Here is an 11,989-nt window from a genome sequence, read left to right as displayed (position 1 = left end):
CGAGGATGTTAAGGAGCAGCCTTTATAAAGGACACAGCCTTGATTATAAGTCTGGGTAAGACAAAGATTTATTCTGGTTGCTTTTTGACTCTAGAGTCATCCCACCTACTCTTTTCTGACTGTCGGAAGGACCACAGCTCTTTTCCCAATCTTTACTTTTCAATCTGCTCTATTGTCATTATCTAACACAGGCTTTTCTGCTGCATTGGTGCAACGAGCAGCTTGTGGTAGAGACGGTTTTGATTTTTTTTTTTTTTTTCCAGTGTGCACTATGCAGCATGTCACTGACAAGGCTGCCAGCGCTGAATGGCACTCTTCCTTTGTTGAGGCTAGTCACGGAGCTCAGCACAGAAACCAGTCAAGCCTTGCTGTAAGCCACATCAATGTCCACACATGGCTTTTCTCAACTAGCTGCTGAGATACTTGGAGTTACTCTTTGATTTATAGCTGTCCTGGCATCTTCTCTTTTTAAAAAGAGTAATATGAAGTCACTGGAAGCTCAGCCACATTTCTGGAGTGAGGGGAAACTCTTCTAGTCCTTTAGACATCTGTGTCTGTGGAAGCTCTTTTCCTTGCTGTCAAATCTGTGACAATTCAAGGAACTTCCCTAGACAATCTACCCTATATTCAAATTCAGGCAGAAGGTTGGAGTAAGGTAGGGGATTCATCTGGGTGTGTGTTCTCTTCTGTCGAAAGTACCTCACCAGGCTCTTCTAAGCAGACTGATTTCTTTCAAAGCCTGCTGTATGCTTTTCAGCCCCATGAAGGAGGTTCACTGCCTTGTTGCCATGGTACCCTTCCTCTAAAGAGGAAGAGAATAGTTAATTATACAATTTAAGATACTGAGGAGGAACCACAGAAAGAGAAATAATAGAAGGGAAGATTCTGGGTATGTGATAAAACTGGTGGCTGCAGCAGAAGAGAGTCTGTTTACAGGTGAACTATGTCCAGCACACGCTGTGTATAGCCAAGGGTTCTCCCTGGCTGCGTGGGTCCTGAAGCTGCCCTTTGCTAGTAGGCATTGTGCCTCTGCCACCCAGGAAATCAATGCTGTATTCAGTTGCTGCTGTTACCTCCTCTACTTAATGCTTGAGAGAGACCCAGATGTATTTGCCTGGCAGAAATCCTCTTTGGAGGGAGCTGGGACAGCAGTAATATATTACAGAGCCATGACAAGCCCATGCTGCCTGTGCATATACAGAGGTACAGTTCAAGTCTTAAGTGTTTTAAATCTCTGTGGCAGTATTTCATTGTTCATCAGGCCTACTAACCCCCTGCTTGCTTTCCCCAGGAGCCCCAGCAAATCCAGTTTGTGGTGCACAGGACAGAACCAGAGACTGCAAGCACCAGAACTGGCGAGATCCCAGCCCCTGTAGAAGGACTGGCATTTTCTGTTTGCCAATAACACTGACAGGCCAGCTACAGCTTAGGAAAAACAAAGCACCACAACAGATCTTTGACAATAATGAGTTCAGACTATAGTGCTCCATGCTGTGCAAACAGAGGGAGAGTTGCCTCTTGCACAGCACACTGAGCTCTACAAGGCAGACGAAAGGAAGAGAGTTACCTCCAAGTCTAGCTTCCAAATGTTTGCAGTGGGAGAAAGGGGGAGGACGACAGTGACCCTATGGGGCTCTTTTTAAAACAGATGACTGGAAGGGAATGACTGATTCTTTAGATTTCCAAAGCTCCCTTTCCACGTAACAAGGGCAATAGTACCACTGAGGACTAGACAAGAGCCACATACTGCGGTGAGAGGAAGAGAGCAGTTGAGAGGCAATAATAATCCAAAATATTTCTACAAACACAGCAGGAATAGCTGTCAAAAGATCAACATTTTAATCAACAGACTCTGTACACAAGAGGTTTCCCATTAAGAAAGTAAATGTATTCCTGCTTCTATCACCAGGCTAAGGCCTAGGATGGTCTCTCTTCAAGTTGCTCTCAGCAAGCATTCCTATGGAAGGTGGCTTTCCAGGATCTGTCACAAGAGCAATGTTCAACACAATCCGTATTGTACCAGCTAATATTGAATGCAGCTGTGTCTCTTCCATTTTTCTCTCACATTCGCCTGGCTTTCCGGGGACGACAGCCATTGTGTGGAACTGGGGTGTTGTCCGTGATGGAGATAACCTCCAAACCTCCCATAGTCAAACCCTTGATGGCAGCCTGGAAGAGCAAGACAGCAGATGATGTACTGTTTCAGCACATTGCAGAGTGGAAAAGGGAGAAGAAGTTCAGGGGAAAACAGTTTGGAACAAGCTGATTATAGAAGGGACCAATGCTTCTACTTTGCAGTTATCTTAAAAAAACAACTACTATTAGAAAACCCAGTTCAAACCTATCTGGTTCAGTTCTTTCATCACATTTCTCATCAATTATGCTACTTTAGTTGGAAGAAAACCCCAATACAGCTTCTGTTCTGTCCTCAAAGTGAAATTATTCTAAAATTTCACTACTACGATGCTTTCTTTTTTGTGACTAGATTGTTTTTGAGAAGGAAGGAAGAGGCACTTGAGTGATGAATTCTTTCTTTCGCTTTCAGAAAGATTGGCTTAATAGGTACAGTCATGAGCCTAACCTGAATTAAAAAAAAAAAAAACACAGAAACAAAACAAAAACCTAAAACAGACACTTACTTTGCGTCCTGGTCCCAGTCCTTTCACCATGACTCGTATATGGAATACACCTTTCCCACGTGCTTTCTGAGAAAAGAAGAAGTGGTCAGCATCCTGTCTGATATCTCTGATGCTGCTGTGGCTCCCCTGTAGTCTTTCATTCCCTTCTGACCCACTATCATGGTACGCTTTAAATAAAAATAAAAGGTAGGTAGTAATAGATGGATACAGAAGACAAATACTGGGATCACTGCAGAAAGTCAGACATTAGCAGAAGAAAGAGGCTTGGATGAATCAGTGGCAGTTTCAAGAGAACTTCTGTGTTAGGTTGCCCACTCTGCATACAGAGAAAGCTTTAAGATCAAGGTTTCTGCCACCTAAAGTCAGGACAGAAAATGACATATCCCTGATATATGACTAAACTGGCAAGGGACTAACAAGGACAAATTCCATGCTGTTTTCCCTTGGCTAATGCAGTGACTTCCATCCTATGATCAGTGGATTCCTTCTAGAAGGTAAATGAGAAAAGCAAGGAAGCTTTAGATTTGCTGTGCAGGAGTCCATGCCTTGAGTACAAAAATTCTAAGGGCTTGGAAACTGAAGATGAGAAACACCTGCTGTAACGTGTGGCAGTACTGCCACCACGTGGAGCCCTTCTGGATCTCTCTCCCTCTGTGTTCCAGTGCATTTAATCCACTAATGACTTTAACAGGTGTAAGAACAAATCTGGCCAAGCACAGTTATACAGCTGTTACAAGACTCCAATGAGCAAAGATTAATAGCAAAAATGTTCTTATATTCCTCTGAGCCAACCGCAGTAAGCTTTTAGCCAGCAGTGGCACCAAACACCTCTGATCTAAAAGGTCAGAGTGAGTTCCACCTAATTTAGGATAAGGATTTTCAGTTGCCTCATTCTGCTATAATGAAGGCCATGACACAGACAGCTTCATCTTCTCCTGCCACCTGGCCACCCACGTGTTTTTTTTTAGAAATGATTACAGTAAACTGCACGGATCTGGAAACTACATATGCAAGGATATCACCTTCTCTGACTGGAACTACTGGCAGCAGCTCAGTTCTCCTGTGGCATAGAGCATATGTAAAACCCTCAGCCAGTAATTACAGCTACTTCTCAGTCTCCTACAGTGCAAAAATTGAACAACTGCTGATTGAGGGGCTACATTTCCACAACAACTGAGATGTGTTAGAAAAAGAAGCTGTACAAACTGGAGCTAGAAGAGAATAGGCTACAACTTACATCTCCCAATCACAATGTGCACAGCTAAGCTCACCACGTGGACGTTTCTAACTGCTGTTTCGGACGCACTTTGTCCACGTCAAGATGTTCACTGTGGGGAAAGAGTCTACAAATGGCAGTGTGCTGCTCAGGCTCTAAGGAACAGAGGTCTAGACTGCTGCCCATGAGTGAGGAACAGCAACCAGAATGAGAAACAAAATTTCTTCTCCCTTTCTATCCCATTGAAAATAACTGAAGTCTCCCAAAACGCACTTATCCTCCACATACCCTGGTAGTATGTTCTGCAGTCAGCACCCCTCTCTGGGACAGTGGGAATAACCAGTACAGACTCACCACTGCTGCTGCTATGCCTGCGGTCTGTGCTGCAATGGCAGTTCCCTTCTTGGCATTCTGGAAGCCTTCTGTGCCACAGGAGGTACGGGCAAATGGCCTATTGTCGAAGCTGACGACTTGGATGTGGGTGCTATAGGAGGAGAGGAGAAAAAGAAAGGAGTAAGCTGGAATAAGCTAGAGAAAGACTTTACTCTGCAATTTCTTCTCATTCTGCTTAACTTGCAAGGCTTGCCACTCTTGTCTCCCTTCTCAAAGCCATTTTAACACAGTACTCTAACTAACTACCTCCGTTACGCTTACCAGCTGCAGAGAGCTCCAGCAGAGAACTTCTAGGTCATCCTAGAGAATCAGTCAGAAGGTAAAACCTTTCTGGATAATCCTCCCCTGCTAGATAAAGTTTAACCCTTTCGGAACCACCTCCCATTGTGAGTATTTTATCTAAAAAAATACACAGAACATTTTTAGAACTTCAGAGAGCTTTAAGAAATGGTAAAATTACACTAGGGATCACTAATGAAACCCAACCACCTCTTGAGGATAATACGACAGCTCTTTCAATTTCAATTGCTGTACAGCAGTACTGCTAGAACTGAGGGCAGGAATGAACCTGCCATTAAAAACTGTCAGCATCTAATTATTCATATCAGAAGGTAGTCAAAACGTGCAATAACACTCTTATTCTTGTTAAAGATACTATAAAGACAGTTATGCTTCCTTGAGCAGCACTGAGGTTTGGGTTCAGTGTTGTTATCTTCCCGATCACGAACACTGCTTCCATGACTTTTTTCCTTTGAGTTTTTCAATTGAAAAGATGACTGGCCATAACCCAGGTACATTATAACTTTCCTTTTACATGAAAACAGGCATGGAGAAGCTTGTTTGCTTACTTGTTGTATGTAGCTTTGATGTGAGCTATTGGGATCTCTTCGTATGGCTTTCCATCCCATCTCATGGAGTTCCTTTGCAAGATTAAAGGGCTGAGAAGCAAAACAAGACATATCAAGACACTTGCTCTTTAACTTTCACAAAGTTTTATTTCATATTCTCTAGGAATTTGGAAAGAAAAAAGGGATCAAACAACATCTGGTCTCAGAAACACACAAGCTGTGTTTGTGATTGACTCAAATCACTTGCTTTCCTTCCTTCACCGAAAAACGCGAGGTGATAAGCCTCCCAGCAAGAGGCAAATGGAAGAGACTTCACAGCACAGCGTGGCTGTCTCACCTAAGGTCAGTCATGCTCTGGCTCTCCGTCTCCTTAGCGGCAGCCTTCTCCGTGAGGTCCTGCAGCCTCTGGGCACCTGTTTGTACGCCACGGCACAGGGCAGCATTGTAGCCGCTGCGAGAGAGAAACGGGAGGAGGAGATCAGCGTCTGCGCCGACCAGGCTTTCACGTATCTCCCGGAGCTCTGACAGGCCTCCCAAGCGCACCTGCGCCCAGAAGCTTCCCGCTTGCAGCTAAGAGAGCGCTGCAGGCCAGCGAGGGAGAGCGGCAAACCTGGCCGGACCGCGCCGCGCCTCGACGGACTCTTTTATGGGCAGCAAAGCTGGTCGAGGCGAGTTCGGGCTCTGGGGGCCTGGGCAGCCCCCGGCTCCGTGGGGAGCACTAAGGGAAGGGCCGGCGGTCCTGCCCGAGGGGGAGGCGGCTCCTCCGCAGGCGGGGCGGGAGGTCTGGCGCCGCCGGGGCCCGCGGCGGCTCCCCCCGGCAGGCGCCTCGGGACCTTCCCGCCCGGCCCGGCCCGGCCCAGCGCCCCCGCTCACCCCCGGGCCGCTCCCAGGAGCCGTTGCCGGGCAACCGCCAGCGCCGCGTTCATGGCCCGGGCCCTCCGTAGCGCGCGCGCGCGCGCGCCGTCCCGGGCGGTAGCTGCGGACCGGCAGTAGCAGCAGCGGCGACGGCCAGGTCACCGCGAGGCACGACGGGCGCTGGGAGGAAAGATGGCGGCGCCCACCGCAGGGCATTGTGGGCCGCGCGGGAGGAAAGATGGCGGCGCCCATGCAGCGGGTGGCAGCGGCAGCGGGGTGGGGTCGCCCGTTGTGCACGGCAGCCGCGCCCCGGCCGTGGCGGCTCTTCGGCGCGCTGTGCTTGCTGAGGCTGCCTAGGATCACGCAGCCCCCGAAGCGGGAGGAGGAGGAGATGGCGGAGCTCATGGGGCAGGTAGGGGCGGCGGCGGCGGGGCGGGTGGGTCTCCTGGGGGGAGAGGGGAAATGGCGGCGGCGGGGGGTCCCGTCACCCCGAGGGAGGCGGGCGGGGGGCGCCAAACGGCCTGGGGTCCGGCCCTGGCTCCCGGCGCTGCCCCCGTGACTCTCCCGGGAACGGCTCGTCACCTTCGGCCCTAGCGTTGCCCCCGCCTGCGGTGGAGACCGGCTGCGAGCGGAGAAGCTACGCCGGAGCCCGGGGAAATTCGTGGCGTGTTCTGTTCACGGCTGCAGAAATAGCTCCGTTCCCCCAGTGCTGTCCGCTCGCCGCTGAAGGATGTAACAATCCTCTGCGATGCCTTTTTAGATAGAGTTGGAGAGAAGCCACTATTCAGACCATGAAATCCGCAAGCTGGAGGAGGAAGAGCAGCTCAAGAGGAGGAAGGAAAGCATGCACGATGATGATGATGAGGCACCTGGCAAAACTGTTGTCATGGCTCAAGACCTAGAAGAAAAGTGGGAACAGAAGTTACTGCGATTCAAAGCTGCTCCACGGATAACAGGTACAGACTGAAGTTCTTGCTGTATCTTGGCAGAGAAGAACACCCTGGTAGTCTGCCAAACACAGCTGAGTGCTGTTCAGTAGAGTTAAGGCATTTGAGTTTTTAAGGAGGGTCTTGGCTGTGTGGCAGCACAGTTAGCATGAGAGGAATTAACTAGCTTACAAGGGAATCTCTGTTGCTGTGCAGTGAAGATATGCTTGTTGACACAACGTGACAAAATGGTGCAAATGGGTTTTGTTTCGAAGTAAGAGAAACTTTAGATAGCTTGATTCACAAACTTGTTCAGTGCTGTGGTTGATTTTTGTCAAACTGAAAATCTAAACTGCTTGTTATAAATTTTGTTTGAAAATGAAATAAGTGGATTGCGGTCTCATAGTGGATTCCACTTGAATCCTGCAACAGCTCCCAGGGTGACTGAGAGCATTTGGTCTCGCTTTTGGTCTTTTTCTATGTATACGTATTGTGTGTGTATTATTGCTGGAAGGGTGTGAGAAGGAGACAAATAATGAATTATGGTGATCAGACCAGTGCTGCTGAGAGACTTTATTTCCAGCATGTGTTGTTTTTTGGCAGATGCTGATAAAAATGACATCCGAACGTCATTGAACAGGAAGCTGGGCCGTAACCTGATGCTTCTAGTGAAACAGAAAATTGGTAACCAGGAGTTGTGGCTCCTGCCTCAAGCAGAATGGCAGCCTGGAGAGACGCTGCGAAGCACAGCTGAGCGAGCCATGTCTACTTTTTTAGGTGCGTAGCCTTGCGTGTACCTGGTCCTCTTCTCCTCTTTGTCCCAGTTGTTTTTTTACCTTGCCCTAACTTAGGGATGTTTGCAATCCACTGTAGTAAAATCCCCTCCCATGTGCTGAATGAGCTAAACGTGGTGGGGTTTCTGGCAAGAGCTGTGAAGACTGAGTAAGCTGCTCTATAACTGTGCCCCGTTGCAGAGGGACTGGAGCTGTACTGCGCTTAGCTCAGCTGCTGCACTGTGTAAGAGGGGCTAACTGAGCCGGCAGACTGCAGTGGCAAGGTTGGCCCTCAGTCTGATGTTTAAGCATCACCAGCTGCCTCCTGAATGGACTAGCGTTGCTCTAGGTACAGATTCACTTTCCCTCTTGTCACCCTGTAGCAGCTTTTGTAGCAGATTGGTGTTTGCAAACCCGTGTGTCCTTGCTCTCTGGTATGAGTTGGCGGAGCTTGGTGCTCTCTCCTTATGTCTCTTCCTTTTAGGCAGCTTGCAGGACTCCAGGACAGGTAGGCTTTTCATGAAATAAGGTTTATGATTGACAGTATCTCTGCTAGGAAGAAGGAACAGTCTGAACGAGACATAGGAAGTGTCCTGTGCCCTTTCTCTTACTTCAGGAAAGAAGCTGCTGTTGCTCTGTGTTCTTATGTCTTTCTTTTTTTTTCTTCTTGCATTGCTGGGGTCTTGCAGGAGATCATATCCAGGCCAAGTTTCTGGGGAATGCGCCATACGGGCTTTACAAGTACAAATTCCCCCGGGCCATCAGGACTGAGGATAACGTGGGAGCCAAAGTATTCTTCTTCAAAGCCTTCCTCCAGAGCAACGATTTGTCCCAGGCAGAACTGAAAGAAGATTACCTGTGGGTCACAAAGGATGAGCTGGGAGGTTACTTGAATTCAGAATACCTGAAGAAAGTCAATCGATTCCTTCTGGACTTATAAGTGCTAGGCTGTGCTCCAGCAGAAGGTGAAGACATAGGACGTGACTCTGGGGAGGGGTGCAGCTGCTACTTTCCATGGTCTGTGCGCATGAGATGTTGAATTAGGCTCTAGAGGATGATTTGGCTTTGCCTTATTTCCCAGTTCTCTTCTCCAGGCCTGTACTAAATAAATATTAACACTTATACTCCTAAGTGAGACTCTCCTCAAGGAGTTCTTTGCTTATGTTGAATCCTCCACCTCCTCTGGAAGTGCATGTTGTGACCTCCTTTTCCTCTGCTGAGTGTGGCATTCCCTAGGGCTGTGGTACCCAACAGGCTGTCTCTCCTCACCAGATTCCTGTCAATAGTCTAGAGCTCAAACAGTTTCTTTTAAATAACACGTAATATTTGTGTCTCTGCCACCCGCTCTTTGCCAAGAGCAGCACTGGAGAGTTACCTGTGTGTCCAGGTGGGAATAAGCCCTCCTAGATGTAGGAAGAGGACTTGTCAGCTAGCTATGTTGGGAGACCTGGCAAGGGACCAAGCTGAAGTATTCCTGGTTTTTAGGTGCCATCCCACCCCCTAAGACTATAGTTTTTCTTTGGATCGTTGTGACCTTTTTGGGGAGGAAATGCACATTTGCAGTGCACAGCAGAGCAGCAGTCAATTGCTTATCCAAGGATTAGCTCTTGCGGGCCTGGAGCACCCTGACAAGCGTTTCCAGGCATACCTTGATCTCTTTGGATGCAAACTGCATCTGTGGCTGAGCTCCCTCTGTGCATTCCTGGAGCCCTTTAGCTTCTTCGGAAGTAACCCATTCACTTGCCTAACTCACCAGAAGGGAGGCCAACTTTCCTTACCCTGTCAGCCATAGGTGCAAGATTTTTTATTTTTATTTTTTGGTAGCCAGAAACCACGTACCTGGTACTGTGGAAAGTGGGAACTCTGCAAAGATCACAGGCAACAGGTGAGGGCCCAGGAGGCTGGGGAGGGCAGGTTTCTGGGGAACTGATTTGTGTTTCTGCAGCCGGGAACTTAGGTTGTTCACAGCTCTGTGTCACAGCCCTATTGCTGTTTGTGTAAGGTACCTGTGGATTGAAAATTACACTTAAATTGTTTTGAAACTGTTTTGGAGCTGCCTCTGGCCCCAAGAGTCCCTGATAAGTGGTGGCCATGGAGGACATAGCTGTTGCCTATTTTTCATGCAGCTCTCCTTAATATTAAAATGAGCTCTGTTTTCTCACCAATGCTGCAGTCCTCTTGGGGCCTGAAGCTGTAGCAACAGGCAGAAAATAGCACTTGACCAGTAGCTCTGTTTCTGCGCTAAGAGGCTAATTTTTGCTTGCGTTGGGAAGGCTGTTCTCAGCATTGCTGCTTCCTGGGGACAGCCATGGAGGCTGTATTGAAGAGTTTCCACTTCTCAGCTCCCATTCCTACTGTGTTAGGCCAGTGCTGCTAGCCCAGCCGAGCAGGGCCTCTTTCAAGGAGTCTGACCCCGTTTACCTCAACTTATTTATTAAAAGAGCTATCTTGTTGTGGTGTTGTGCTACCTCACCTCCTTGTGACTGGTTCAATTTCTGGGAGCGTTTTTCTGATTGTAAATGTTGCTATTTGCTAGTCAGAGCGTGGGCTAGTGTTGGTAGGACCTTGCAGAGAAGCAGCCTTCTTCAGTGGCAGGGGGAGAGATGGAAATAGCTGTCGTTAATCATCCGGAGAGAGTTCAGCCTCCTGAGGTGGAATTTGAGATTGCTGTATATATTTTATCAATCCTTTGGGAGCTGTTGAGCTGCAGGCCTCAAATTAAAGCTATCCTTAATCACTCCACAACCACTGGGATGGGGGGTAGCCCAGCAGCCTTCTATTCTCTAACGCTGGGCAGTTTGGGAGCTACAGGCTTGCAATAAATTACAAACAAAACAAAACGTGGTTTCTTGAAACGCCCTTGCAGGCCTGACAAGGAGGCTGCGCCTGTGCTGAAAGAGCATTTGCAAAGAGGAATTAAATGCAGAGCAGGGTATGTGCCTGCCGAACTGCGGATTTTTTGGCTGCTCTCTGAGGCCAGTACTGTTGAAGGGGGAGATTCTTGCCTTCTCTGAGACTGAAAGCTCCTGTGGAGGGGAGAGGTGAGCATTGTGACCGTCAGCACTGTGACCCTTGTGTCTGCAGTAGGCTCAGGGACTCAGTGCAGTCAGCTCAGGAGAGGCTTTTCTCGGCCCTGCTGTTTCAGACTGTAGCACTCGGTCTCGAAGGAGAGCTCTGTGAGCACAGGCCTAGGGCAGGCCCCTTGCCAAGGTCTGTACCGCATTTCCCATACAAAAGGCAGGTTCTGTGTCACTGGAGTTGGACTTTCAAAGCACGTAAAATGCTGCTTAAACAGTGTTATTTGTCTTCAAAACTAGGAGCACAAAGGAGAGAAAGGGCTGTGCTGAAAGCTTACTGGCCTTCAAACCCAGACAGTTCTTATTCTCTGGCTTGCTCAAGCAGCAGGCCTGCGGGCGCTGTCTGTGCTGAAAGAGGGGGAGCTCCCTCCAGTGATGGAAAGGCCAAAATCTACAGTCTTTTTTGTTTTTTGGTGGTTTTTTTTGATGTTTTCCTCAGACTCATGCCCTTGTTCATAAAGGCAGCAGATGTGCAAGGAACTTGGCCTTATCTGGAAGTTGCAATAGCTGTTTCCTCAGCATCTAAAACAGAATTTCCTGCTTCCAGCCTGTGTATGATCAGTGCTTTTTTTTCCCCCCTGCTGTTTATTTTATTTGCAAACTGTCAGCTGGTAACTGCAAACAATCCTGGATCCTCTGTCTCAGGGGCTCTTGCTCACTTCTTGTTCCCTCACCCTGGCCTCTTACAGGGAAGGCAGAAGGATGTTGTGCAGATCTTCTAGGGAAGAGGATGGTCTGGTGTCTCCTCATTTCTTCTCTACTCCCAGAGGTCCCACGATAAGTCATCGAGGCTTTTCATTTCGGTTGCATTGAGCATGAAATACAAAACTCTTACTTTGCAAATATGACAATGAATTGTACGAGTGTTTATTGTCTAGATGTTCTGGCACCTGTTTTGTTCCCAAAGCCTAAAGCGTGTTTCTCACACGAGATGTCTACACGAGAACCTGAAGCAACAGTAGGTAGCTGGGAAGGCATCAAGTTTGCTGAGGCTCCCTAATGTAAGGCACAGTCAGAATAACTGGAGAGCTCTCATTTGAAGTATGTGCAGAGGGATAGTCTTTGCAAAGGGCCTAGAACTCCTCGCTTTGAGAAGTGCAGTATGGAGCTCACCTGAGAAGTCCAACATAAGGTAAGTGCTGCAGGTGCCAAGGCCGTTATTGGACCATTATCTTCCCCAAATAGCACAACTTGGGGAGGAGCTGGGGAGAACACTGATGGTCAGACTGCAGAGACTTTTTACTCTTGAAACTTTTTCAGTA

The 11,989-nt window shown here is 48.2% G+C and overlaps 2 protein-coding genes across 2 annotated transcripts; one reads left to right on the top strand and one right to left on the bottom strand.

The window, feature by feature from the left end:
• Window positions 1–1,816: 1,816 nt before the first annotated feature.
• MRPS11 (mitochondrial ribosomal protein S11) lies at window positions 1,817–6,182 on the bottom strand. Its single transcript, XM_068959060.1, has 6 exons — window positions 5,970–6,182; window positions 5,434–5,547; window positions 5,097–5,186; window positions 4,210–4,339; window positions 2,640–2,705; window positions 1,817–2,169 (listed from the first exon to the last, which is right to left on the bottom strand). Exons 1-6 carry the CDS (start codon window positions 6,020–6,022, stop codon window positions 2,062–2,064), a joined length of 561 nt encoding a protein of 186 aa, XP_068815161.1. The 5' UTR covers window positions 6,023–6,182; the 3' UTR covers window positions 1,817–2,061.
• MRPL46 (mitochondrial ribosomal protein L46) lies at window positions 6,175–8,781 on the top strand. Its single transcript, XM_068959061.1, has 4 exons — window positions 6,175–6,363; window positions 6,712–6,907; window positions 7,481–7,654; window positions 8,340–8,781. Exons 1-4 carry the CDS (start codon window positions 6,190–6,192, stop codon window positions 8,588–8,590), a joined length of 795 nt encoding a protein of 264 aa, XP_068815162.1. The 5' UTR covers window positions 6,175–6,189; the 3' UTR covers window positions 8,591–8,781.
• Window positions 8,782–11,989: the final 3,208 nt, after the last annotated feature.

This window comes from Struthio camelus, chromosome 12 (assembly GCF_040807025.1).
Source record: "Struthio camelus isolate bStrCam1 chromosome 12, bStrCam1.hap1, whole genome shotgun sequence".
NCBI lineage: Eukaryota > Metazoa > Chordata > Aves > Struthioniformes > Struthionidae > Struthio > Struthio camelus.
The sequence above is the reverse complement of the archived record's forward strand: the minus strand, read 5'-3'. Positions and strand labels throughout refer to the sequence as shown.